The sequence below is a fragment of the Saccharomyces cerevisiae genome, chromosome XV (genome assembly GCF_000146045.2).
Source record: "Saccharomyces cerevisiae S288C chromosome XV, complete sequence".
Lineage (NCBI taxonomy): Eukaryota > Fungi > Ascomycota > Saccharomycetes > Saccharomycetales > Saccharomycetaceae > Saccharomyces > Saccharomyces cerevisiae.
Window position 1 is genome coordinate 780,672 of NC_001147.6, and position 23,550 is coordinate 804,221.

General features: G+C 37.7%; 15 protein-coding genes across 15 annotated transcripts, besides 1 other annotated feature; 8 read left to right on the forward strand and 7 right to left on the reverse strand.

Moving 5' to 3' along the window:
- Nucleotides 1–234: 234 nt before the first annotated feature.
- DFR1 (dihydrofolate reductase) lies at nt 235–870 on the forward strand (the record flags this gene model as incomplete). The annotated part of the gene is made up of 1 exon (NM_001183655.1): nt 235–870. The coding sequence occupies one exon, from the start codon at nt 235–237 to the stop codon at nt 868–870; it is 636 nt and encodes a 211-aa protein (NP_014879.1).
- A 452-nt stretch (nt 871–1,322) lies between these two features.
- HES1 (oxysterol-binding protein related protein HES1) lies at nt 1,323–2,627 on the forward strand (the record flags this gene model as incomplete). The annotated part of the gene is made up of 1 exon (NM_001183656.3): nt 1,323–2,627. The coding sequence occupies one exon, from the start codon at nt 1,323–1,325 to the stop codon at nt 2,625–2,627; it is 1,305 nt and encodes a 434-aa protein (NP_014880.3).
- A 46-nt stretch (nt 2,628–2,673) lies between these two features.
- Nucleotides 2,674–2,892: an origin of replication (ARS1524; Autonomously Replicating Sequence).
- Nucleotides 2,893–3,005: 113 nt separating this feature from the next.
- YOR238W (uncharacterized protein) lies at nt 3,006–3,917 on the forward strand (the record flags this gene model as incomplete). Its single annotated transcript, NM_001183657.1, has 1 exon — nt 3,006–3,917. One exon carries the CDS (start codon nt 3,006–3,008, stop codon nt 3,915–3,917), a length of 912 nt encoding a protein of 303 aa, NP_014881.2.
- Nucleotides 3,918–4,185: 268 nt separating this feature from the next.
- On the forward strand, nt 4,186–6,073 carry ABP140 (tRNA(Thr) (cytosine(32)-N(3))-methyltransferase; the record flags this gene model as incomplete). Its single annotated transcript, NM_001183658.6, is given in 1 exon segment — nt 4,186–6,073. Coding segments are annotated over 1 exon segment (1,887 nt in total).
- A 250-nt stretch (nt 6,074–6,323) lies between these two features.
- On the forward strand, nt 6,324–7,970 carry MET7 (tetrahydrofolate synthase; the record flags this gene model as incomplete). Its single annotated transcript, NM_001183660.1, has 1 exon — nt 6,324–7,970. One exon carries the CDS (start codon nt 6,324–6,326, stop codon nt 7,968–7,970), a length of 1,647 nt encoding a protein of 548 aa, NP_014884.1.
- A 100-nt stretch (nt 7,971–8,070) lies between these two features.
- On the reverse strand, nt 8,071–9,186 carry SSP2 (Ssp2p; the record flags this gene model as incomplete). The annotated part of the gene is made up of 1 exon (NM_001183661.3): nt 8,071–9,186. One exon carries the CDS (start codon nt 9,184–9,186, stop codon nt 8,071–8,073), a length of 1,116 nt encoding a protein of 371 aa, NP_014885.3.
- A 353-nt stretch (nt 9,187–9,539) lies between these two features.
- Nucleotides 9,540–11,570, reverse strand: PUS7 (pseudouridine synthase PUS7; the record flags this gene model as incomplete). The annotated part of the gene is made up of 1 exon (NM_001183662.1): nt 9,540–11,570. The coding sequence occupies one exon, from the start codon at nt 11,568–11,570 to the stop codon at nt 9,540–9,542; it is 2,031 nt and encodes a 676-aa protein (NP_014886.1).
- A 289-nt stretch (nt 11,571–11,859) lies between these two features.
- Nucleotides 11,860–13,197, forward strand: ESA1 (NuA4 histone acetyltransferase complex catalytic subunit ESA1; the record flags this gene model as incomplete). The annotated part of the gene is made up of 1 exon (NM_001183663.3): nt 11,860–13,197. The coding sequence occupies one exon, from the start codon at nt 11,860–11,862 to the stop codon at nt 13,195–13,197; it is 1,338 nt and encodes a 445-aa protein (NP_014887.3).
- A 207-nt stretch (nt 13,198–13,404) lies between these two features.
- Nucleotides 13,405–14,661, reverse strand: DGA1 (diacylglycerol O-acyltransferase; the record flags this gene model as incomplete). The annotated part of the gene is made up of 1 exon (NM_001183664.1): nt 13,405–14,661. One exon carries the CDS (start codon nt 14,659–14,661, stop codon nt 13,405–13,407), a length of 1,257 nt encoding a protein of 418 aa, NP_014888.1.
- A 468-nt stretch (nt 14,662–15,129) lies between these two features.
- Nucleotides 15,130–16,122, reverse strand: ENV9 (Env9p; the record flags this gene model as incomplete). The annotated part of the gene is made up of 1 exon (NM_001183665.3): nt 15,130–16,122. The coding sequence occupies one exon, from the start codon at nt 16,120–16,122 to the stop codon at nt 15,130–15,132; it is 993 nt and encodes a 330-aa protein (NP_014889.3).
- An 882-nt stretch (nt 16,123–17,004) lies between these two features.
- SRL1 (Srl1p) lies at nt 17,005–17,637 on the forward strand (the record flags this gene model as incomplete). Its single annotated transcript, NM_001183666.1, has 1 exon — nt 17,005–17,637. One exon carries the CDS (start codon nt 17,005–17,007, stop codon nt 17,635–17,637), a length of 633 nt encoding a protein of 210 aa, NP_014890.1.
- A 365-nt stretch (nt 17,638–18,002) lies between these two features.
- Nucleotides 18,003–20,060, reverse strand: APC5 (anaphase promoting complex subunit 5; the record flags this gene model as incomplete). Its single annotated transcript, NM_001183668.3, has 1 exon — nt 18,003–20,060. One exon carries the CDS (start codon nt 20,058–20,060, stop codon nt 18,003–18,005), a length of 2,058 nt encoding a protein of 685 aa, NP_014892.3.
- Nucleotides 20,061–20,298: 238 nt separating this feature from the next.
- CLP1 (cleavage polyadenylation factor subunit CLP1) lies at nt 20,299–21,636 on the reverse strand (the record flags this gene model as incomplete). The annotated part of the gene is made up of 1 exon (NM_001183669.1): nt 20,299–21,636. One exon carries the CDS (start codon nt 21,634–21,636, stop codon nt 20,299–20,301), a length of 1,338 nt encoding a protein of 445 aa, NP_014893.1.
- A 242-nt stretch (nt 21,637–21,878) lies between these two features.
- TUM1 (thiosulfate sulfurtransferase) lies at nt 21,879–22,793 on the reverse strand (the record flags this gene model as incomplete). The annotated part of the gene is made up of 1 exon (NM_001183670.3): nt 21,879–22,793. One exon carries the CDS (start codon nt 22,791–22,793, stop codon nt 21,879–21,881), a length of 915 nt encoding a protein of 304 aa, NP_014894.3.
- A 202-nt stretch (nt 22,794–22,995) lies between these two features.
- Nucleotides 22,996–23,532, forward strand: TMA16 (Tma16p; the record flags this gene model as incomplete). The annotated part of the gene is made up of 1 exon (NM_001183671.1): nt 22,996–23,532. One exon carries the CDS (start codon nt 22,996–22,998, stop codon nt 23,530–23,532), a length of 537 nt encoding a protein of 178 aa, NP_014895.2.
- Nucleotides 23,533–23,550: the final 18 nt, after the last annotated feature.

Here is a 23,550-nt window from a genome sequence, read left to right on the forward strand (position 1 = left end):
GTGTAAGTATAATTAAATGTAGTCTTGGTTAGCTTAATGTATAGGTTCTTGATAGTATGACTCCACCTAAAATTCGTCAAGAGCGACGGATGCGAAAACAAAAAAATCGCTTTGCATCCTTACGTGCGTGAGATGGCATCGCTGGCCAAAGGGAAACGTTTCATTATTTTCTGTAGTTAACATTATGCTTTGCATGATAATAAGAGAAATTGAAGAGCGCAACGAACTACGAGCATGGCTGGAGGAAAGATTCCTATTGTAGGAATTGTGGCATGTTTACAGCCGGAGATGGGGATAGGATTTCGTGGAGGTCTACCATGGAGGTTGCCCAGTGAAATGAAGTATTTCAGACAGGTCACTTCATTGACGAAAGATCCAAACAAAAAAAATGCTTTGATAATGGGAAGGAAGACATGGGAATCCATACCGCCCAAGTTTCGCCCACTGCCCAATAGAATGAATGTCATTATATCGAGAAGCTTCAAGGACGATTTTGTCCACGATAAAGAGAGATCAATAGTCCAAAGTAATTCATTGGCAAACGCAATAATGAACCTAGAAAGCAATTTTAAGGAGCATCTGGAAAGAATCTACGTGATTGGGGGTGGCGAAGTTTATAGTCAAATCTTCTCCATTACAGATCATTGGCTCATCACGAAAATAAATCCATTAGATAAAAACGCAACTCCTGCAATGGACACTTTCCTTGATGCGAAGAAATTGGAAGAAGTATTTAGCGAGCAAGATCCGGCCCAGCTGAAAGAATTTCTTCCCCCTAAAGTAGAGTTGCCCGAAACAGACTGTGATCAACGCTACTCGCTGGAAGAAAAAGGTTATTGCTTCGAATTCACTCTATACAATCGTAAATGAAACCTCTCCGCCCGTATATTTTTTTTAATATGTTAAATAGTGATAGAACTGATAAGCCTCATTTTCTTTTATTGGGCTCCAAGACGCGAACTGTTCGTAGGGTAACCGTTTGACACCTAAACGACCTTTCAGCCTCACCTGCAGTATTTCTTCAACAACGCCTGTCGCTATGTTAAATAATAGCAATCGTTTGTGATCACCATTGTCGAATTTGACGCGCTTAAACAAAAACCATTGTTTTGGCCTCGTTCCCTGCATTCAACAAAAGAGCAAGGTATGCCGTCAAACAGTCGTTAAAAGAGAAGGTTTATAAACTATCTTGTTTTGTACTTTGCTGTCCCGGATCCAGTTGGGTCTTCTTTTCAACCTGTCTGAGTCCGATCTTTCTTTCCCTACTTGAAGCTCCATATATCTAAGTCATCTAAGTGTATCCTGCTAGATTACAAACGAAAATGTCTCAACACGCAAGCTCATCTTCTTGGACTTCTTTTTTGAAATCGATAAGTTCGTTCAACGGAGATCTATCGTCTTTGTCTGCACCACCGTTTATTCTTTCTCCCACTTCCTTAACAGAGTTTTCTCAGTATTGGGCTGAACATCCAGCTTTATTTCTGGAGCCTTCGTTGATTGATGGTGAAAACTACAAAGATCACTGTCCCTTTGACCCAAATGTGGAATCAAAGGAAGTGGCGCAGATGTTGGCGGTTGTTAGGTGGTTTATTTCTACTTTGAGATCTCAATACTGCTCTAGAAGCGAATCGATGGGTTCTGAAAAGAAGCCTTTGAACCCATTCTTGGGTGAGGTATTTGTTGGAAAGTGGAAAAATGATGAGCATCCAGAGTTTGGTGAAACGGTTCTTTTAAGTGAGCAAGTTTCACATCATCCACCTATGACAGCATTTTCGATTTTTAATGAAAAAAATGATGTTTCTGTTCAAGGATACAATCAAATTAAAACTGGTTTTACCAAAACATTGACGCTAACGGTCAAACCATACGGGCATGTCATTTTGAAGATTAAAGATGAGACCTACCTGATTACAACCCCGCCTTTGCATATCGAAGGTATTTTAGTCGCTTCTCCATTTGTTGAATTAGGAGGCAGGTCATTCATACAGTCATCAAATGGTATGTTATGTGTTATAGAATTTTCAGGAAGGGGGTATTTCACAGGGAAGAAGAACTCCTTTAAGGCAAGAATTTACAGAAGCCCACAAGAGCATAGTCATAAAGAAAATGCGCTATACCTAATCTCTGGCCAATGGTCAGGTGTTTCAACAATTATAAAAAAAGACTCGCAAGTTTCACATCAGTTTTACGATTCATCGGAAACTCCTACTGAACATTTATTAGTTAAGCCAATCGAAGAACAACATCCTCTGGAAAGTAGGAGGGCATGGAAGGATGTGGCAGAAGCAATCAGACAAGGAAATATTAGTATGATAAAAAAGACTAAGGAAGAACTAGAAAATAAGCAAAGAGCCTTGAGAGAACAAGAACGCGTAAAAGGTGTGGAATGGCAAAGAAGATGGTTCAAACAAGTGGACTACATGAATGAAAATACATCAAATGATGTAGAGAAAGCAAGTGAAGATGATGCCTTTAGGAAATTGGCGTCCAAACTGCAGCTTTCTGTGAAAAATGTGCCAAGTGGGACATTGATTGGCGGCAAAGATGATAAGAAAGATGTTTCAACCGCATTGCATTGGAGGTTTGATAAAAATTTGTGGATGAGGGAGAACGAAATTACTATATAATATAAATGTTTTTAAAAGAATAAATATCAAAAATTAATACTAATTGATGTTTGCATTGCTTTTTTTAAGGGAAAATGCAAGCGTTTTTATTTTTAACTTTTGGTTTTGAAGCTCGTAATTCAACAAAAAAGAATTAAATAATCTTCAAGTCCGATAACAAGATGTAGAAAAAACATCCCAATGAAGTTACAAGTCAAACCATTCACTGAGAATTTTTGTAACTCACCACCGATTTTTTGGATAAAATGTATTCCTGCAACTTTTTTTTTTGAAGAGATAAAAAGAATTGAATAGAATATGCAGTAAAAAAAGAATCTCGAAAAAAAAAGGACAAGAAATCTTAACTACCATCAAACAATTGAAAATTGAATGTACTCAATGGACGAAAAAGTCGAACTTATTTTAGTGCCATGCCACTCAATATGGAAGTCCTCATCGCATCCTAGTGATAATTCAGTTAATTTGGGTCAATTACCTGAATACTGGCATTTAGCTCCGTTTCAGTATGAGGGTAATGATCATTTAGCATTCATCAAACATGGCCTAACTGCTATTAAACTACTCCTACAAAGATTCGACACCGCTACCGTTATCTTCAGTGGATCCCAAACGAAAAAAGAGGCAGGCGCTATATCTGAGGCACAAAGCTACTATTTTTTATTTGAAAAGTTGATTAGATATGTGATGAGCAATGATAACATCGATGTTCCAAACTTTGATAACGAGCTGCGTCTTTTATTAAAAGAGGTCAAAAACTTGCTATCAAGTCAAAATGTAAATGTTGATGAATTGTTCTATGGTGGTTCAATCACTACTGAAGAGTTCTCGCTGGACTCATTTGATAATTTAATTTATTCTATATATAGATTTGAGGAAGTGAATAAAAAATTCCCACAGAAAATAACTATAATAGGGTTTGCGTTTAAGATGCCAAGATTCATCAGCTGTCATGCCAAGGCCATTGATTACCCACAATCAAACATAACCTACATAGGAATTGACCCTAAACCAGCAAACTACAACCAAACACAACTTTCAAAATACTATGATGATCTAGTACAAATGGAAGATAAAAATGCACTAAGCTTATTTTCTTCAGATTGGTACGCTACAAAGGATAGATTACTCACCAAGAAAAGATCTCGCAACCCATTTAACAGAACTGCACCGTACGCTCAGAATATTTTCTGCAAAGAAAACGGCAAGAGGATCGAGGGAATCGAGGATGACGAGGAATATTTTGAAACAAAAATTAAGTGTAAAATGCCATGGTCGTCGCCAAGACAATAAACGTGTGGGAGTATTGCAAAAACATAGTATATAAGCGTAAATCACTATATAAAGCCCAAAGAAGTTAGCACTAAAGCATCATTCATCGTTCAAAACTCCTCTCTCAAGTGAGAGAATTCGGCGCTGAAAAAAAGCTTTGTCAAAACCAAGAAAAAAACGTAGGATTGGACACGAGGTTCTTTTTTTAATGTAAACAAGAAGTGGCACTATAGCTGTGAAACTTCCAATACAATTGTATACCAAATAAGCTATTACAAATTGATTTAAAATGGGTGTCGCAGATTTGATCAAGAAATTCGAAAGCATCTCAAAGGAAGAAGGCGATGCTACCGTTGATACAAACAGTTCATCAAAGCCTCTCAAATCAAACGATGAAACCAAAGAATTGCATCAACAAGAGTCTACTGCTGTTCCGCAAGAGGTTGACGTAAATGAAGAGTTTGAGAATGAACCAGAAACAATTAACAGTAGTAGAACTGCTGAGAAACCATTGGAAACAAACCTCCCAAAACCTGAAACTAACGAAGAAGACGAAGAAGAGGGCTCCATGAGCGAGAATAAAATATATTCTAAAGGTGAAAATGCTGACATCAACGTTAATGATTTTCAAGAATATAAAGAAATGGAAAATACTGGCGCTGAAGTTCTTGCAAGTAGTGTTGAAGAATCCGATGCTATTCAAGAAGGTGTGGCTGAGGAAACTGAAGGGATTGCTACTCCTAAACAAAAAGAAAACGAAAAAAATGATGAATCAGAAGAAGAATCTGCAAATAATGCATCTGAACCAGCCGAAGAATATTCTCAATCTGAAGAAGATGCTGACATCGAGCAATCTAATGGCAAAGAAACTGAAAATGCCGAAAACGCTTCTCAACAAGCTAATGATGGCTCTACAAGTACCACGACTTCTAAGAATAAGAAGAAAAAAAACAAAAAAAAAAACAAGAAGAAGAGAAATGGAAATGTTAACACCAACGCTAATGTCGACGACAGCACCAAAACCGGTGAAAATGATGATACAACCGGCGACACCACGTCATCAACAACCTCCGCCATTCAAGAAGTGAATGATTTGGAAGTTGTTGATGACTCTTGTCTTAGGCATTGATCAACAGCATAATAGGGAGCATTTGAAAGCGTTAACTCAGGACGTTAAAGAAGAGACGTTAGAGAATATTGCGCACGAGGGCAGAGGTGATAACACAGGCGATCAGAATGCAGTAGAAAAATCTGATTTCGAAAAATCAGATACAGAAGGTTCAAGAATAGGCCGCGACTTACCCTTTGAATTTGGAAAACGTAACTTGACCGAGGAATCTGACGTTTGGGATCATAACGCTTGGGATAATGTTGAGTGGGGTGAAGAACAAGTCCAGCAGGCGGAGGAAAAAATCAAAGAGCAGTTTAAGCATCCTGTACCTGAGTTTGACAAAAAACTATACAATGAAAATCCGGCACGTTATTGGGACATTTTTTATAAAAACAACAAGGAAAACTTTTTCAAGGACAGAAAGTGGTTACAAATTGAATTTCCAATCTTATACGCATCTACCAGAAAAGACGCAGAACCCGTTACAATATTTGAAATTGGCTGTGGGGCAGGTAACACTTTTTTCCCGATCTTGAAAGATAATGAGAACGAAAACTTGAGGATAATAGCCGCAGATTTTGCTCCAAGAGCCGTCGAATTAGTTAAAAATTCTGAACAGTTCAACCCCAAGTACGGCCACGCAACAGTATGGGATTTGGCCAATCCTGACGGTAATTTACCTGATGGCGTCGAACCTCATTCTGTGGATATTGCAGTAATGATCTTCGTTTTTAGTGCTTTAGCACCAAACCAATGGGATCAAGCCATGGATAACCTTCACAAAATTTTGAAACCAGGCGGTAAGATCATATTTCGTGATTACGGTGCATATGATTTAACTCAAGTTAGATTCAAAAAGAACAGAATCCTAGAAGAGAACTTCTACGTTAGAGGTGATGGTACAAGAGTTTATTTTTTCTCTGAAGAAAAACTAAGAGAAATTTTCACGAAAAAGTACTTCTTGGAAAATAAAATTGGAACTGATAGAAGGTTGTTGGTTAACAGAAAAAGGCAACTAAAAATGTACCGCTGCTGGGTACAAGCTGTGTTTGACGTTCCTCAATAGGAAGTTCTGAGACAAGTACCACCTCCTCTCTCATCATAAAACAAGTAAAAGTTTTCTCGTCGCGCATATTATTTTGGTGATTGATTGTTTTTTCCTCCGATATCATCACTTATTACCTGTAATTTTATCTTTTTCTACCCCATAGAATTCGTCTTATAAGTCTATACCCTCAAAACTATCTATCATTTTAATATTATCTGTCGCTTTAATTGTCTTATTTCTGAAGCTCACTGAAGAACATTGCTTTATTATGCATAAAGGAAAAAAAAATTACCCTAATTTGATTACTTCGTTTCGGATGAATTTGAAAAAAATCATATTGAACCATGACCGATTTAGCCATCCAGAAAGATGGAAAACAAACGCACTCTTAAGGTTCACCTTCGTGTATATAAAATTTCTCTTCGACTTGATGATAATCAAAAATCCATTAAGGATGGTTGGAAAAACTTATCGAGACGCTGTTACTGCGCTAAACTCTTTGCAGTCCAATTATGCCAACATCATGGCTATCCGTCAAACTGGTGATCGTAAAAACACTATGACATTATTGGAAATGCATGAATGGTCTCGAAGAATTGGTTACTCTGCATCGGATTTCAATAAATTAAATATTGTTCATATCACTGGAACAAAAGGTAAAGGTTCTACTGCCGCATTTACTTCATCAATTCTAGGACAATATAAAGAACAATTACCACGTATCGGGCTATATACGTCTCCACATCTTAAGTCAGTGAGAGAAAGAATAAGAATAAATGGGGAGCCAATTTCTGAAGAAAAATTTGCGAAGTACTTCTTTGAGGTTTGGGACCGTCTAGATAGTACAACCTCTTCTTTGGATAAATTCCCGCACATGATCCCGGGAAGTAAGCCTGGCTATTTCAAGTTCCTCACATTGCTTTCATTTCACACTTTTATACAAGAGGACTGCAAAAGCTGTGTCTACGAAGTCGGCGTCGGAGGTGAATTGGATAGCACTAATATAATTGAAAAGCCAATTGTCTGCGGTGTTACACTATTAGGAATAGACCATACTTTCATGCTTGGTGATACTATTGAAGAAATTGCTTGGAATAAGGGAGGAATTTTCAAATCTGGAGCACCAGCATTCACCGTTGAGAAACAACCTCCTCAGGGATTAACAATATTGAAAGAAAGAGCTGAGGAGCGCAAAACAACGCTAACAGAAGTACCCCCATTTAAACAGTTGGAAAATGTCAAGCTTGGAATTGCTGGCGAGTTTCAAAAAAGTAACGCCTCCCTTGCCGTTATGCTGGCTTCTGAGATCTTGCATACGTCCAATATATTGGAGGAGAAGATCAAATGCAGTTCGAATGCATCGATTCCAGAAAAATTCATAATCGGTCTACAAAATACTAAGTGGGAAGGCAGATGTCAAGTACTAGAAAAGGGAAAAAACGTTTGGTACATTGATGGTGCTCACACCAAAGATAGTATGGTAGCTGCATCAACATGGTTCAGAGATATGGTTCGATTGTCGAAGAGAAAGAAGATCTTGCTCTTCAACCAACAAAGCAGAGATGCCAACGCTCTTGTGAATAACCTGTACTCATCTGTTTCGCCAGAAATAACGTTCGATGATGTGATATTTACTACTAATGTCACTTGGAAATCAGGCTCATACAGCGCTGACCTCGTTTCCATGAACACTTCTCAAGAAGATGTAGAAAAATTGAAAGTCCAGGAGTCATTAGTCAAGAATTGGAACAAAATAGACGATAATCGTGCTAAAACGCATGTAACGGCTAGTATAGAGGAAGCAAATGAATTGATTGAAACGCTATACGATGAACCTGCTGATATATTTGTAACTGGTTCATTACATCTTGTTGGCGGATTATTGGTCGTTTTTGATAGAATAGATGTAAAGTAATTTGAAAGTAACTTGCACTTTAAAAATCGTACATAATGGACTTCATTTGCATTTATTTATTTGTTGAAGAGTAATTTAGTTATCAACTTAAAAATTCGTACTACAAGTCAATGCAAGGCTGGTCTGTAATATCTTTCCCGTACCATATTGTCCATGTTTTAAAATATTTATTATATAGATATGAGCCCTTTTGTTCGTATTCTTCCATAGCTCTCATAGCACTGGAAATATCGTAAAAGAATATAGATACGCATAATTTTCTTGATACAATAGGCGTAATTTCTAGAACCTCTCCAAAATTCTGAAAATCTTTTTCTAATTCTTGAATATCAATGTTTTCTAAAGTTTGCCCTTTATTCAGATTTGATTTGTTAGGCATTGCTGTTGTCGAGCTTTTTTTCACTATCAAACATCTTGATATGAACTTTTCCTCTTCTATTATTCTGTTGACAGATTGCTCTTTCATTATGTTTTCATATGTGCTCTCGAGGAATATCCATTCTGGTTTTAATTGAACTCCATTAACTTTAAAAATATTTGTTTTTGCGTATCTCATAAAAGATTGAGCTCCCTCGTAATTTAAGAAGAAAAGATCAACTTTATGCAAAGAACGTTCCGGAGTATCGTACCTATAGACAATAATTCTTTCTAAGGAACCTCCGCGTACTTGAGACAATACACTAGAGATGCCTGTGCCGCGCGGTATATCGTTTAATGAAATTGATCTTGTTTTGAGAAGAGCGGGATTCTGAGAACCTGCCGTTTTCTCATCAACAACCTCTGATTCTTCTGAATATACTTTTCCCTTGAAAATTAAATCCTGATTAACGTATTCTCCATTCTCATAAAATTTGTTGACGGCTGCTTCTGTTTGCTTATTACTGTCATCATCTATGGGAAAAAAACAACCCTGTGAATGGTGCTGCCTTTTCCAAAGCTGTTGATCGTTTTTATCTTCTTTTTTTAAACGTCTTTTGTTTACATTTGCCCCAACTGGTGTATATGAATCTGTACCACATGAACCTATCTCACGACCAAACAGATATGCTTTTGCAAATCGTCTAAAACCTATGAATTCGTTTCCATTCGAACTAGACGAGTCATTGAAAAATGAAAAAAAAGATGATCTTCTCGATCTCAAAGCTTTCTTCCTCAAACTTCCAGAGTCTTTATGCTTTTTATAAACTTCTGTGTTTGAATAATAGTTCTTGTACATTTGACCGGATTAAATGCTTCGTATTTTATTATTATTTTACCTTCGTTGGATTCCCGACTTCAATACGCGAGAATATATCTGTCTTTTTGTTTATAAAATATTGATAGCTACAGTATAATAATTTTCCTCTATTAGGTCCTTCTTGTTGAGAAACGTGGTTGTATCCTTTGATAAGATATATCTAGAAGGTGTTGTTTATATTTAAAAAGGCTTTATCTTTGTGTGCGATGCGCAGATACATATTTACCGACGCCTGAAGTGACACGACACGGACACAACAATAGTGTATGAGGGAAAGAGCTTCCGACAAAAAAAGTAAACTAATATACATGAATATTGCACCTCGTATAACCTTAGATATTCTCCTTAACATCACACATGTCGCCACGGCGAGAAGTCTCAAGCTTCATGAGTTCACGTAATGCCATGGTGGCATATGCGGAGGTTCCTAATTGAAATTTTAACACCACCGCAGTCTTCTCACCGCCTTTATCTGGCATATATCTGTCCAACTTGGCTTTCATATACTTCTGGCCGCTTTCTTTTGCTCTGGTGTTATTCAGGATGTCCAAATCAGTGTTCACCAATTGTTGAGAAGGATCATCATAGTGAATTATTCTATACTCTAAACTCTTTGGCTTTTGAATAACAGTTCTATAAGAGCCAGCCAATGAAAAATCGCGAACTTTTCTTCTCATATTAAATGGGTCCATATTATCTGCTTTCAATATATCCACATACAGTTGCTTCAATTCTTCGTTGGAAGGATAAAGCACATCAAAACCCGGCGATGGTAACACGACATCTTCCATGGTATACTTAACTGAGTCGATATCCTCTTGAGTTACTGCTTTTGCACGAATGAACTGAGCTTCACGGACATCTTCATCAAAGTCTTCATCGTCAATCCCAGAAATTAGTGGTGACTTTTCACTAGTATCAATGACAAGGTCACCTACAACTAACTTCAAACCATGTAGTTCTATCCGCTTACTAGCAATAGAATTCCAGACGTAACTTTGGTAGGCATGTACATACATAGTTCTCAAATTTCTGGGAATTTTCATAATAGCAGTATAATAAGCGTTCTCAGAATAAGTTCCATCTTCTTCTTTTCTTTGATTAGATAAAGAATATAGTAACGCATTTTCTGCGAGACACTGTCTTGGCATCTGCTTCAATGCTAAAGCCGCGTCCTTAGTTTCTGCCCAAATCTTCCTAGCTTCCTTAGATTTAGGAAGCACGTTATCCTGGTCAGATAAAATCAACTCAGCAGCCTTCTTCCAGTTTGAAAGGAGCAATTCTCTACCAATTGTGTGCGTAGAAATACTGAATGTACCGAATCTCTGCATACCAAAATAATTGATAAACCCATTTTCTGATAAAGACTTACAGCCGTTAGACACAATTTCTTCCAGTGATACCTCACTATTGCCGGTGGTAACATCTCTAATAACAACAACGAACTCATTTCCCTTCAAGTCTCCCAGATTCAAACTTGCATCCGAAAAATTGTAATTTCCGATAATCATTCCTTTTAAAGTCCTATTTAAAGCATTTAGTCTATCCAAACCAATCTTTGAAATCGAAACCCTTTGGCACGTTACTGCTCTACGATCCTTAGTACCTGCATATCTAATTACACGGCTTGGAACTCTTAACAACTTTGTTATAACATTGACAGCTTCCATAGTATCCTTATTTTCTTTATGTAGAGTGAAGTGAATAAAATCTTTACTGGGACCATATCCCCAATTTTCTACACCGTTAGCGTCCCTGGTTTGGTTAATTTTCTCTTGTTTATTGGTTCTTGAATTTCTATTTGATCTTGCAATCTTAAAAGTGTTAGTATCAGTAGTCACAGATTCTAATTCATTTTTAAATGCCTCACGTAACAGTTGGTGAATTTTAGTTCTAACAGATTTATCTTCGAAATTTTTTGCCGTTTCCATTTTATTAGCCGTGCGATAAACGGATTCTATTTTCAATACATCTTCCTCACCAAATATCTCCACCAATTGATTTCTTAATTCGGGGTCGACGTTGAATTCTTGTCTTCTAGCTGCTTCAGACTCCTTTTCTGCATTGACCTCTTCTTTAGAGCGTTGTGGTTTCTTTGGCATTTTAAATCCTTTATCAGTTAAGTGAATGACCTTACCTTCTTGATCTATTTCGTTGACCAAAAAGTCAGTATAACGCTGCTTAATTTGGCCTCTAAATCCTGGCAATTCTGGAGATAAGAACAAAGTAATACCGACATCTGCTTCGTGAATACCATCTGCCTGAGTACGTTGCTCAATTTTCAACTTCTTTGCAGCATTTTCGGAAGGTCCTACGTGAGCATCAAGGGGTCTCTTTACAGTGGCTTCTGAGGAGTCAGACATGGCATGCAACAGATATTGCTTTTTTCCTTGGGAAGGAACAACGTGATTATAATTAATCGATGAGCTGTACCTATTGACTATTTCATCATTATTATAATGATGGAAAATTTTCCAAATTACTACCCGCCCGTTGAAAAGATGAAAACGGCTTCCGGCGGAGCAAATGCAAAACGAATATTGCTAAAAGGTGTATATTATTATAGTAATCAAAGGAGAATAGAAAAGAGCTTTACCATTCTTTAGACGCTTCCTGTGCTACCATTCTCGGAAATACTGCAAGAAATCATCGATGTCCCATGACGGAAAAGAAGAACCTGGTATTGCCAAAAAGATAAACTCAGTAGATGATATTATTATCAAATGTCAATGCTGGGTCCAAAAAAATGATGAAGAACGATTAGCTGAAATTTTATCCATAAACACAAGAAAAGCACCACCAAAATTCTATGTTCACTATGTTAATTACAACAAGCGTTTAGATGAGTGGATTACCACTGACAGAATAAACCTGGATAAAGAAGTACTATATCCGAAACTAAAGGCTACTGATGAAGATAATAAGAAACAAAAAAAGAAGAAGGCAACAAATACTAGTGAAACGCCACAAGACTCTCTGCAAGATGGTGTAGATGGTTTCTCAAGAGAAAATACGGATGTTATGGACTTAGATAATCTAAATGTACAGGGAATAAAAGATGAGAACATATCACACGAGGATGAGATAAAAAAGCTTAGAACCTCCGGCTCTATGACACAAAATCCACATGAGGTGGCTCGAGTTAGAAATCTCAATCGAATCATTATGGGGAAATATGAAATAGAACCATGGTACTTTTCTCCATATCCTATTGAATTAACTGATGAAGATTTTATATATATCGACGATTTCACGTTGCAGTATTTTGGATCTAAGAAACAATACGAACGCTACAGGAAGAAATGTACATTAAGACATCCGCCAGGAAATGAAATCTACAGAGACGATTATGTTTCATTCTTTGAAATCGATGGTAGAAAGCAAAGGACTTGGTGTCGAAACTTGTGTTTACTTTCCAAACTTTTCCTAGATCACAAAACATTATACTATGACGTTGATCCGTTTTTGTTTTATTGCATGACGAGACGAGATGAGTTGGGTCACCATCTGGTGGGATATTTTTCCAAGGAAAAAGAATCCGCGGATGGTTACAATGTTGCATGTATCTTAACACTACCACAATACCAAAGGATGGGATATGGTAAGTTATTGATTGAATTTTCGTATGAATTGTCGAAAAAGGAAAACAAAGTTGGTTCTCCCGAGAAACCTTTGTCTGATTTGGGTCTCTTATCCTATAGAGCCTATTGGTCGGACACTCTCATAACGCTATTAGTGGAACACCAGAAGGAAATTACTATAGACGAAATAAGCTCCATGACTTCGATGACCACTACAGATATATTACACACAGCAAAGACACTGAATATCCTGCGATATTACAAGGGTCAGCATATTATTTTCCTGAATGAAGATATTTTAGATAGGTACAATCGACTTAAAGCCAAAAAGAGAAGGACAATAGACCCTAATAGACTCATATGGAAACCACCGGTATTTACTGCCTCTCAGTTACGCTTTGCCTGGTAAGCTATGTAGTGCTTTCCTAAACTTACATTCAAACAACTTCTAATGTAAAAGCTTTAAATAAATGAAATTTACGTAAAACAATCACTAATATTCAACGAGAACTCCAGTATTCCTGTAAGTTAATACTCTTACTTAAGATATACAGCCCAAACACTAAAAAATCCTTATTTATTCTAACATATTTTGTGTTTTCCAATGAATTCATTATTACCCAACTATCTTCAATTCTGCATCCGGTACCCCATATTTTTCTCTATTTTCGTAATATAGTCTTTTCAACTCCGCAATATACAAATCATGGAAATGATTAACAACATCATCTGGCGGATTTGTTATTTTCTTTTCAACGTATATAGGCCTTCCAACAACAACATTGATAGGCGCTCTAAATGGCAACAAACCGAAATCGTAATTGAATAATCCTCTTGCGTAGAAAATGGGAATGGTAAAACCAAAGTTTTCTTTGAACCATAGTTGCATTTTACCCAGGACTGAATCTTTTTTTGTGCTCAGAACATTATAACAGTCCACCTCTCCAAATGCAAACACAGGCACTAGGTTAATATTCCCCGTTTGAATGGCCAGTTTAATAAAACCCTTTCTTTTGTTTAAAATCAGTTGTGTACCATTTGTTGAACTTAATAAAGATTCCCTAGCGCCACCAACAACAATGCAGATCGACTGATTTTTGCTTAGAGTCCTTAAAGCGTTTTTCCGAGATACTGAAGAAATACCTAACGCCAATAAGTAGTCTCTATACAATGGGATATGAAATTGTGTGACCAGTGTCATCAGAGAAATAGGAATACCTGGGAAAATCTTGGAATAGTTACAACCTTCTGTTGCAAACGCTCCAAACGCACCAAGTGCTCCTATGCCGTGTGGATGGTAACCAAATAAGTACGTTGGCCCTGTACATTCCTGGTTGCGATAGTCAATAGTAGAGTTGCTTTTGAGATTAATGGAATACTTAGTTGGCCACAATCTAATCTTGTAATTTTTTTCGTTAACTCTCTTATTTTTTGAAAGCGTAAAAGTTGGTTTTAAATTGACAGTTTTAATCAAACTTATAGGGAAATAATCACAATACCACTTCCAAATGGGCAATGAACGAAATCGAAGAGAGTATCGATTTACCACTTCGCCAGTTGCAGGAGACCTATCGAAAAAAAAATAAATCATATATGGAATAGCAAGAACCCACAGTGCTGGTGTCGAGATTGCAAATAACGTAAATATGGAGAAGAGTACAAATGAAGAAGTGTGCCATGCTACAGCCAGAGTTTGTAACCTTCTTTCAAAAGGGGTCGCCAATGGACAGCATGACTCTAGTTGTGGTTTGAGAGTCTGTTCTCTTTTATCGATGCTTGACAAAGACTTATTCTCATGCCTTTCGGTAATACCGGCTGTAGGGCTTCCTTCTTCCTTCTTCCTTCTTCTTATATCATTGAATGTTCCTGACATTTATGTGACTGTTCAAACTGTATGCCTCTGCGTTTCCTTATGTATATGTAAGTGTATGTGTAAATGGAAATGAGATGATAGTAAACCTCCTTAATGGAACAAACGTGATCTGGGATAAACAGGAAAAAAAAAAAACTTTGGCGGAAGTGTAGTGAAAGATCCAAGCCTGATAGACCACTGTCGTGCTTGGTTAAGTACAGAAATGCGGTGGAAGTACTGGTCTGCTTTGAGGAATAAGTTTCCAAATTCAGTCTTCTCTTTTTCTAGCCTTCCCATTACGTCAATGCTGACTGAATCTATCAATTGAATAAAAAACGCACATCATAAGCCTTTGTCGGCCCGTAACTTAGTTGCCTGCAGAGAACAAAGTACAGAAAAACTTCTTGCTCTGATTACCAGTTACAATAACGACTAACTAATATTTAAATAAAATGTACATCTATCTACTCTTTCAATCTTTCCGTCTTGTTATATATCGAAACCACGGTCTCTTAGTTGATGAACGGTCCAGATCCAAGTCGATGCCGCTTCGTCGACATTGTTAGAAACGTAGCTCGATTTAGATTCTTTACCCCCCGTGGTGAAGTACTTCCCGTTATCTTTTTCGACAGATAAATTCGGGTCCAATGCACACTTCAAAGAAGCTAGTGAACCTTGTTCGTTCGATACGCCGAAAAAGAACCCTACGACCTGGAACAACAGCCAAAAGAAAATACCGACGATGGGTAACCTTGTCCAATAACTGAATAAGTTTGTGTTCATCACCAGACCCGGATGAACGGAGAGACAAAGAACGTCAGGGTATTTGATGGCCAACATCTTCGTGCATTGGATTAGCGCGGTTTTACTCATCGCGTACCTAAACCATGTGAAAAGCATATTAGGTTTGTAATCCCACGTCTTGCTCAGTTTCCAGTACATGAACTCTAGATGATGGCCTATCGAGGACAGGGAAATGATCCTGCCACGACAATGGCGCAGTAAAGGCAATAATCTCATCGTGAAGATGAAGTGCGAAATGTAGTTAGTCTGCAATTGCACTTCAAATCCGTCCTTCGTCATTTCTAAGGGCACCGCCATAATCCCTGCATTGTTAACAAGCACGTCTATGTGGTCTTCCAGCTTGAGAATTTTAAGTGCCGCTCTCTCCACACATTTTAAGTCTGTCAAATCCAAATGGATATAGTGCAGTGACCCTAGACGCTGAATGCTTGGACCTGGGCCCGCGCCTGGGCTTGAACCGTCGTCATCTTCATGGCACCTCTTCTTTGCTTCTGCCAGTATCTCCTGGATTGCTTTCGAAATCTTGTGAGAGTTTCTCCCACAAATATAAACGACAAACCCATGCAAATACAAATGCAAGACAGTATACCACCCAATACCCGTATTTCCGCCTGTTACTACAGCAATCTTCCTCTCCACAGCCGGGTCGTAGTATGGCAATATTCGTGGGTCTAACATTCTGCCTTTGGCGTATGTCTCGTACTGCGGATGCCTCTAATACCAATCAGGCCTACAACCATTGTCTTCCCCGTTTCTACAAAGACAATAGTGTGTGTGCATTGTAAGTGATGCATCATGCACCATAATGATTTGTTTATATATACCCATGTACACTTGGGTCTCATTTCCTCAATTTTTTCATATCTTACCCGCATATCTTTTCTTTCAATGCCCTACTTCTATACTTCAGGGTTTTCCAAAAAAAAACAGTGATTAAGCAGGGCGGCATTTTCTTTATCTTGGGGCTTAGAAGACGCGAAAGACCTGTGGCTCAATACCTTTTTCGGAATATGTCAACAACACGAAACGCCAAAATTCTTGGCCCTGATTCAGGTACCGCGGGGGCCACGAATTTTGGCGTTCTGTGCAGGAATGACGTCTCTGCCGATTATGAAACTAAACAAGGTATGCTATCGGAGGTGGTCTGAGTTACTCGACAGATTTTTCTGACGAGAGTGAGTGTCGTTCGAGATATTTAAGCTCCAAAATATTTCCCTCACCTAGCTTACATTTTGGTTTATTCTTTCTTACCTCTACCTTTCTAAGTTTTTCTCTTCTGCTTCCTTTTCTTTTCACTTGGCATATTTTATCTATAAAAAAGTTTTGCAAGCGTTTAAGCAACTAGTTTAGCACAACATCCAACCAAGAGGTTTCTCGCGTATTTCTCTCATTTTTTTACCCATTTTACAAATTTTTTTTGCTATTTGAGCCATAGTACCCATTAATAGGTCTCGTCCATTCCCTTGTTTTTTTTTTATTGTTTCAATTACACTACATAATTAAAAATCACATCACTTTCACTCTCACCTTAGTCGTTCTTTATCAACCAAAAATAAAAAAATGCTTCAATCCGTTGTCTTTTTCGCTCTTTTAACCTTCGCAAGTTCTGTGTCAGCGATTTATTCAAACAATACTGTTTCTACAACTACCACTTTAGCGCCCAGCTACTCCTTGGTGCCCCAAGAGACTACCATATCGTACGCCGACGACACCACTACCTTTTTTGTCACCTCAACGGTCTACTCCACGAGCTGGTTCACCTCAACTTCAGCCACCATTACCAATGCGGCCTCCTCCTCCTTGTCCACCTCTTCGGCCTCTGGATCTGTAACCCCAGAATCCACCCATGAAATTACCTCCACCTCGACTATCACGTCCACTTTGCTGCTAACCCTTCATGACTCCACTACTTTGTCTCCATCATCTACTGCAGCAAGTGTCAGTGACGAAGATTCAAACAACAAAGATGCAAAGGTCAAGTCCTTTGAACAGGCTTCAACTTCCAATGGTTGCGTCCCAATCACAAAGTTTGTCACTGTCACCAATGAGCCCGTTACCCAGTACGTTACAGTCACCCCAAATACGACTACACAATACGTTACTGTCACCGGTGCACCTTCTGTTACCACTACCTCTCCAGGTAACGTACAATGGTACAACACCACTTCGATTACTAATTCGACCAGTTGGTGAATTATGAGTTCAAACGTGTCCTTTTAAGTTCTTTTTGTTTCTTTTTTGTATCTGTATTGACAATTTCACCTTCTGTAACTCTATCCTTCTGCTACCTAAATACATCAGTTTAAGTTCCAACTGGTATTTATTTTTCACTATCATTTTTCTCTCGTTTATATATATATACATGGACATTTGTTTGTTAATAGAAAAAAAAAAATAAAATAAAAAGACACTTCACCTAATTTGCTTTATTTTCTAAGTGCAGCTATAAATCATTTTCTTTGCTCACAAATGATTGAGGTGTTGTGCTTATACTTGCACCCGTTAGAGAGTTACAGTTTATTATGCTTATTTAATTTATTTGCTTTATATAGTTATTGTCAAGTCATCTGAACATCCCTATCCTCTTCAACACTAAGAGATTCCAAAAGCTCATCTGTCTTCTTCCTTACAAATGGGAATTCTAGAATGGTTGATAGGTTACAGCTGATCAAGCACTCTGCCTCCATACTCTTCCCTACCTGAATCAAAACTTCACATAATTTAAGCAATAATATTACACATCGCAAAGGATTTCCTATCTCTTTGTATTCGTCGATTAATTTTATTATCTTCGGCAAACTTCTTATCCCTACGTCACTTAAAAGTAAAACATTGATACTTTCAATTTCAAATTTGAATCTCCAGTTCGAATCCGCCACTTCTTCACAGCACTCCTTGACATATTGGTTGATTAATCGCATGCTTAGGTCATAGTCACCTATTTTAACGAGATACTTCACTCTTAAATATTTCAAATTTATTTTTTGGTCGTAGTCTAGTTCCAGTGATTCTGATTTCAAAAGGTATTGTTTTACTTTTAAAAAATCGTCTTCTTCAAGTGCCTTGAAAGCTACCTTTATATCTTGGTTGATAATAGAAGAGTCGTAGTTCCTTAAAGAGGAAGAGGATGTTTTAGACAGGAATTTCTCATATACATCGGATATGGATTCGTATCCCAGTTCTTTCCAAAATTTTACTTCATAGCTAACAAGACTTTGGAAAAGATCAAAGTTTTGAGAAGGCACGTTCTGCAAAGTGATAGCCATGAATTTCAGAAGTGAACTAGAAACTTCAGCAGTTTTCGATTCTTTGACCATAGATAACAATGTTTCAAACTTGTAGGCGTTACTGAAAATATTGGCATCTTCTACATCTGAACTATTTTTCAGATATTTTATTATTTGTTCTACTGTGATATAAAATCTGTTTGCATATTCCGGGTGCACCTCTATGAAGTTTATTATCCATATCATTATCAAATTCAACGTTTCCATATCTTTATTTTCCCTTGCGATTCTCGTGGCTTCCTCAAAAGAATTTATCGCTGCATCACACTCATTGAAACTTGAGTGGAAGGTGGCAAGGGACAACAAGGAGATATGGAAGTAATTTTGAGAATTGCCCGTGGACTTGTAATCAAAATAGTTATGTAGAGAATCTAGTGCGGTTTGATAACTGTTCTCTTTTATAGCTTCGAGATACTTTAATATAAAAATCAAAGGGAATTTTGTGGCATCGTTCAATGAAAGCGTATCTAGCAAATCAAAAACTAGTCCGCTTTGTTCTTCATATGTGGAACTAGTTTCTTCTTGACCCATCAGATTAAATTCTGTATTATCTAACCAATTCACAATTTGTCGATTAACTATTGATTGTAAATGTTGGATGGAAATCAATGTCCCATAATTTTCTTCGTTCATTGTTTTTGAATCAGCGTCATTACCATTATTGAAGTGTTGGAAAAATTCCACCATCTGTTGATCCTCCACCGAGATCTCGTCGTTAGCCAGAAGACAGTTTTTTACCTTTTGAATATGAACGTTATCTTTAAATCGTAGCCATAGCGGAGTATGCTTAAATACAGTTTTGAAATTTTGTAGATTAATCCAGATTGTCTCCCTCATTTCAAAATCACCAATTTGATACTTGCGTATACAAGTTGACAAAAATGTTCCTAAAAAACTCGCTCTTGTCATTTGTCTTCTTGTTGATGTTGTACGCATTTTCATTGACCTGTAATTATTAACCAAACAGTTCTTTTCTAAATCCATCATTAGTCTGTTGATTGAATCCAGTCCATTAATTGCTTCCAAATAGCCCATTAATGTCAGAGCTATTTTGTTACCATCCTTGTCATCTAACAGTATCCTTATTATATTATCTAGAATAGGAAGTACAGGAGGAGGAACAATAGATGAAGATCTTAAATTACTATTATCCTTGAGCAGAGGATTCCATTCTAGTGAAGGTCTAGTAGGGGATATTAACCGAAGAAATACTGCTGTTGGCACTGATATGCCATTATCTTGTGAGCAGTGAGCATGTATTAGGATTAATATGCATAGATCGTACGGAGTAATAAAGTTAGTAATACCCAATGGACCATACTTACTCATTTTTCTGATCAGTTTTGATTTGCCTTTTCCTTTTAACTCTCGTCGTTTTTTATATTCCTCGATGAAACTGCAGCAGTTTTTTAGCTAGCGCAAATAATGTCAAAGACACAAATTGGCAATATTGTTAATATATAAGCGTTGGAAAAATTAAAAATAAAAATCACCCAAACAATACTTCGACAGTACAGTACGATATTTGTATGGATTTGATATAAGGCTCTTGAACAGATAATTTTACTTACTCTAAATATCTATATGAAGTTAGAATCATCGCCTTGCTGGGAAGTCGGCCTGGGACAGGTAGTAAAACCCTTAATTTACGCCTTTTTTCATTAACTTCTGTAATCAAAGCGAATCCTAAAATAGGCGATTTTATTACTGTTGCCTGATCTGCCCTTCTTTCTGCGAACGTTATGGCTATAATAGCGTGCTGTAGGTTACTTGGAGTTATAGTGACGGGGAACAGTTCCACCCTACCGACCTCGTTATCGAAAACATTGCTAGGTTTCCAAATAGTTAAATCCTCATAATCAACACCAATAGCATAAGGACTCAAGGCTGTATCAAGAGAGCCGTAAAAGTACTCTCTTATGGATGTCCTCTGCAAGGATCTTTTGTATACATCATCAACTGCGGATACACCATCCAATTTAGGAATGAAAAAAATATTATTATTTCCCAATTCTGGACCAAATGTCTTTTTTACTTTCTCCCAAAGAGGATCCGTTTCAGAACATAGTACTAGCATAATGTTAACATTGAGTTTCTCAATGATATGGTGCAGTTCAGCCAAATTTTCATCCAGTTGTGATATTGATGGCGTATCGACAATGCACCCTGATCTCCTGACTTGAGGATCCAAATGTAACCTTTGACCTACTACTTGACCTAACTGGCTTATACACTCAAGGTATAGATCTTTGTTCTCATTAATCCTTTCCAGGCCAAAATTTTTCACCATTGGCTGCTTATTATGTAGTAGTGTGGCACCACTAGTGAGACTCTGACCCCAAGTGGGTAGTTGTGCATCAAGTATATCTGATATTGGGGTGGCAGATATGCATCCAGGAACAGTAAAAATGGGCTGTTGAGGGTCAAGATTGATGTATAGTGGTTGGTAAGCGTTGAATTTCAAAGCGTAAGAACATAGTGTCCTCGATAGGGAAGTCTTCCCGGTTTGCGAACCACCAACAATCACCACTCGAGGGCCTTCAAAGTTAGACATTCGTATCTTCTCCAACATGAAGTGTAGATTATAAATATATTTCATAGTATGGTTAGGCTTGACAGTTATTGTATTCGTAGTTAAATCAGGACATTTCCATAATAATTCTGTTTCTTCGACAGCGTATATGGGAAACTTCCAGTTCTGAAAAGTGTACTCATCATCTACTGCCAACTCGGTGCCAAATATCTCAACTATGCCCGAGTTTACCTTGACTATCAGTTTTCCCTCTGCTTTAAGATCAATTTGCCAATCACTGCCCTTGGGAATAACCAACTTGTGCCATTCGTTATCACCAGTTATCAATTCTTCAGAGGTAGTATGCTCATCAATACCAGGTAGACTTGCCATGATGGTTTAATCGTGTTGGAATTTCGAAAAGAATTAATAGTTTGTTCTTTTCCCTCGATAGAAAGGTCTCTGCTCATTTTTGCCAGCAGTCTTATTTTTTGCTGTTATTTTCTATTTTACCGGGCAATAACAATGAAGAGCACAAATAAGACAAAGAAAGGGAGATCGCCCTTTAAGTAAGTAGATAGATAATTAATATATGTAGCTAAATAAATCGACTTGTCAAGAATATATTTCTCTTATTAATCTCTGTTTTCAGCAATCCACTCGGGCCCGGATTTCAAGACCCACTCGGTCCAGGATCCATCATATAATCTAACATTGGGAACTCCTGCTAGCTCCAATGCTGTCTTGATAATGACTCCTGAAACGCCAGTTCCACAAGAGCAAATAGTTGGTTTACTTGGGTCCAAAGTGCAATGAAAGTCTTTCAATGCCTTTTCCAAAGTAGCGTGTATCGCCTCCCCAGCTTCTGGGTACGTTTTGGTCTCCGGATCAAGTAAACTTCCATATGGTAATGGTTGGGTACCTGGAATATGCCCCGATGGAATGTCGGAACGAGGCTCTGGTTCTGTACCTTCGAATCTACCGAGCGACCTTGCATCGAAAGCATTGAATTTCTTAGCCAGTTCCCCACTCTTTACCAATTGGAACATTTCCTCATAGTCTACAATCTCCTTGTCTTGGAAACTTTCTGAGGACTCATAATGACTCTTTGGATAGGGTGAAAACGCTGCCACCTTAGAGGAATCTAGAGGGTACTTAAACTCTCTGTACTGGTTGAAATTATTTAGTAAGTACACCTTAGGATGTCCCATCACTCCTAATGTCCAAGCACATCTAGGGGAGCTAAAGTTACCAACACGATCGTAAACCACTAATATATCATCTTTTTGAACTCCTAAATTACTCATAGCGTCGTCAAAAACCTTCTTTGTAGGGAACATATGTGGATAGGGCGATTTTTTGTCACTGATTGCATCAATATCAAAGAAAATGGAGTTTGGTATACGTGGTTTGGTCAAGAAATCCACTTTATTATCAAGCTTCCAACTGGGTAGGTACCATGTTGCATCAACTGGAACGATTCTATGAACCTTCTCACTGGCCACTAACTTAACAAACGCTTTTGGAGAAATAAGATCAAATAATGGCATTGAATGTATGGGCAATTTTCTTCACAACTTTATGCTTTTGTCCTCATTGTTTGAATGCACTTACGCTGTATTATTGTACACAGCTGAACATCCCGAGCGAAAATTTTAAAATGGTTTAATAGACGAGATGAGAGATGAGCTCTTTAAAGGTACTTTCTAAGAAGAAAAGTATCGGAACAGGACTTACCACGACAAACTAATCATGCCGGTTACTAAATCTTTATCTAAGTTGCAAAAGAACTTATCCAAGAAAGGGAAAAATATCACGGTTCATCCGAAGGGTAGAAAGTATGAAAAGCTGGTCAGGGCTACTATGCGTGAAGATAAAATCGCAGCCAAAAAGAAGCTTCATCAAGACAAAAGAGTCCACGAACTAGCTCGGGTAAAATTTATGCAGGATGTAGTTAACTCTGATACATTCAAAGGGCAACCAATATTTGATCACGCCCACACAAGAGAGTTTATTCAAAGTTTTATTGAAAGAGATGATACGGAATTAGACGAACTCAAGAAGAAGAGGAGGTCAAACAGGCCACCAAGCAATAGACAAGTGCTACTGCAACAAAGGAGGGATCAAGAGTTAAAAGAATTTAAGGCGGGGTTTCTCTGTCCAGACTTGAGTGATGCGAAGAATATGGAATTTCTAAGAAACTGGAATGGCACTTTTGGCCTTTTGAATACTCTAAGATTGATCAGAATTAATGATAAAGGTGAACAAGTCGTTGGAGGAAATGAATAAGAAGTGTCGCAGAGGAAT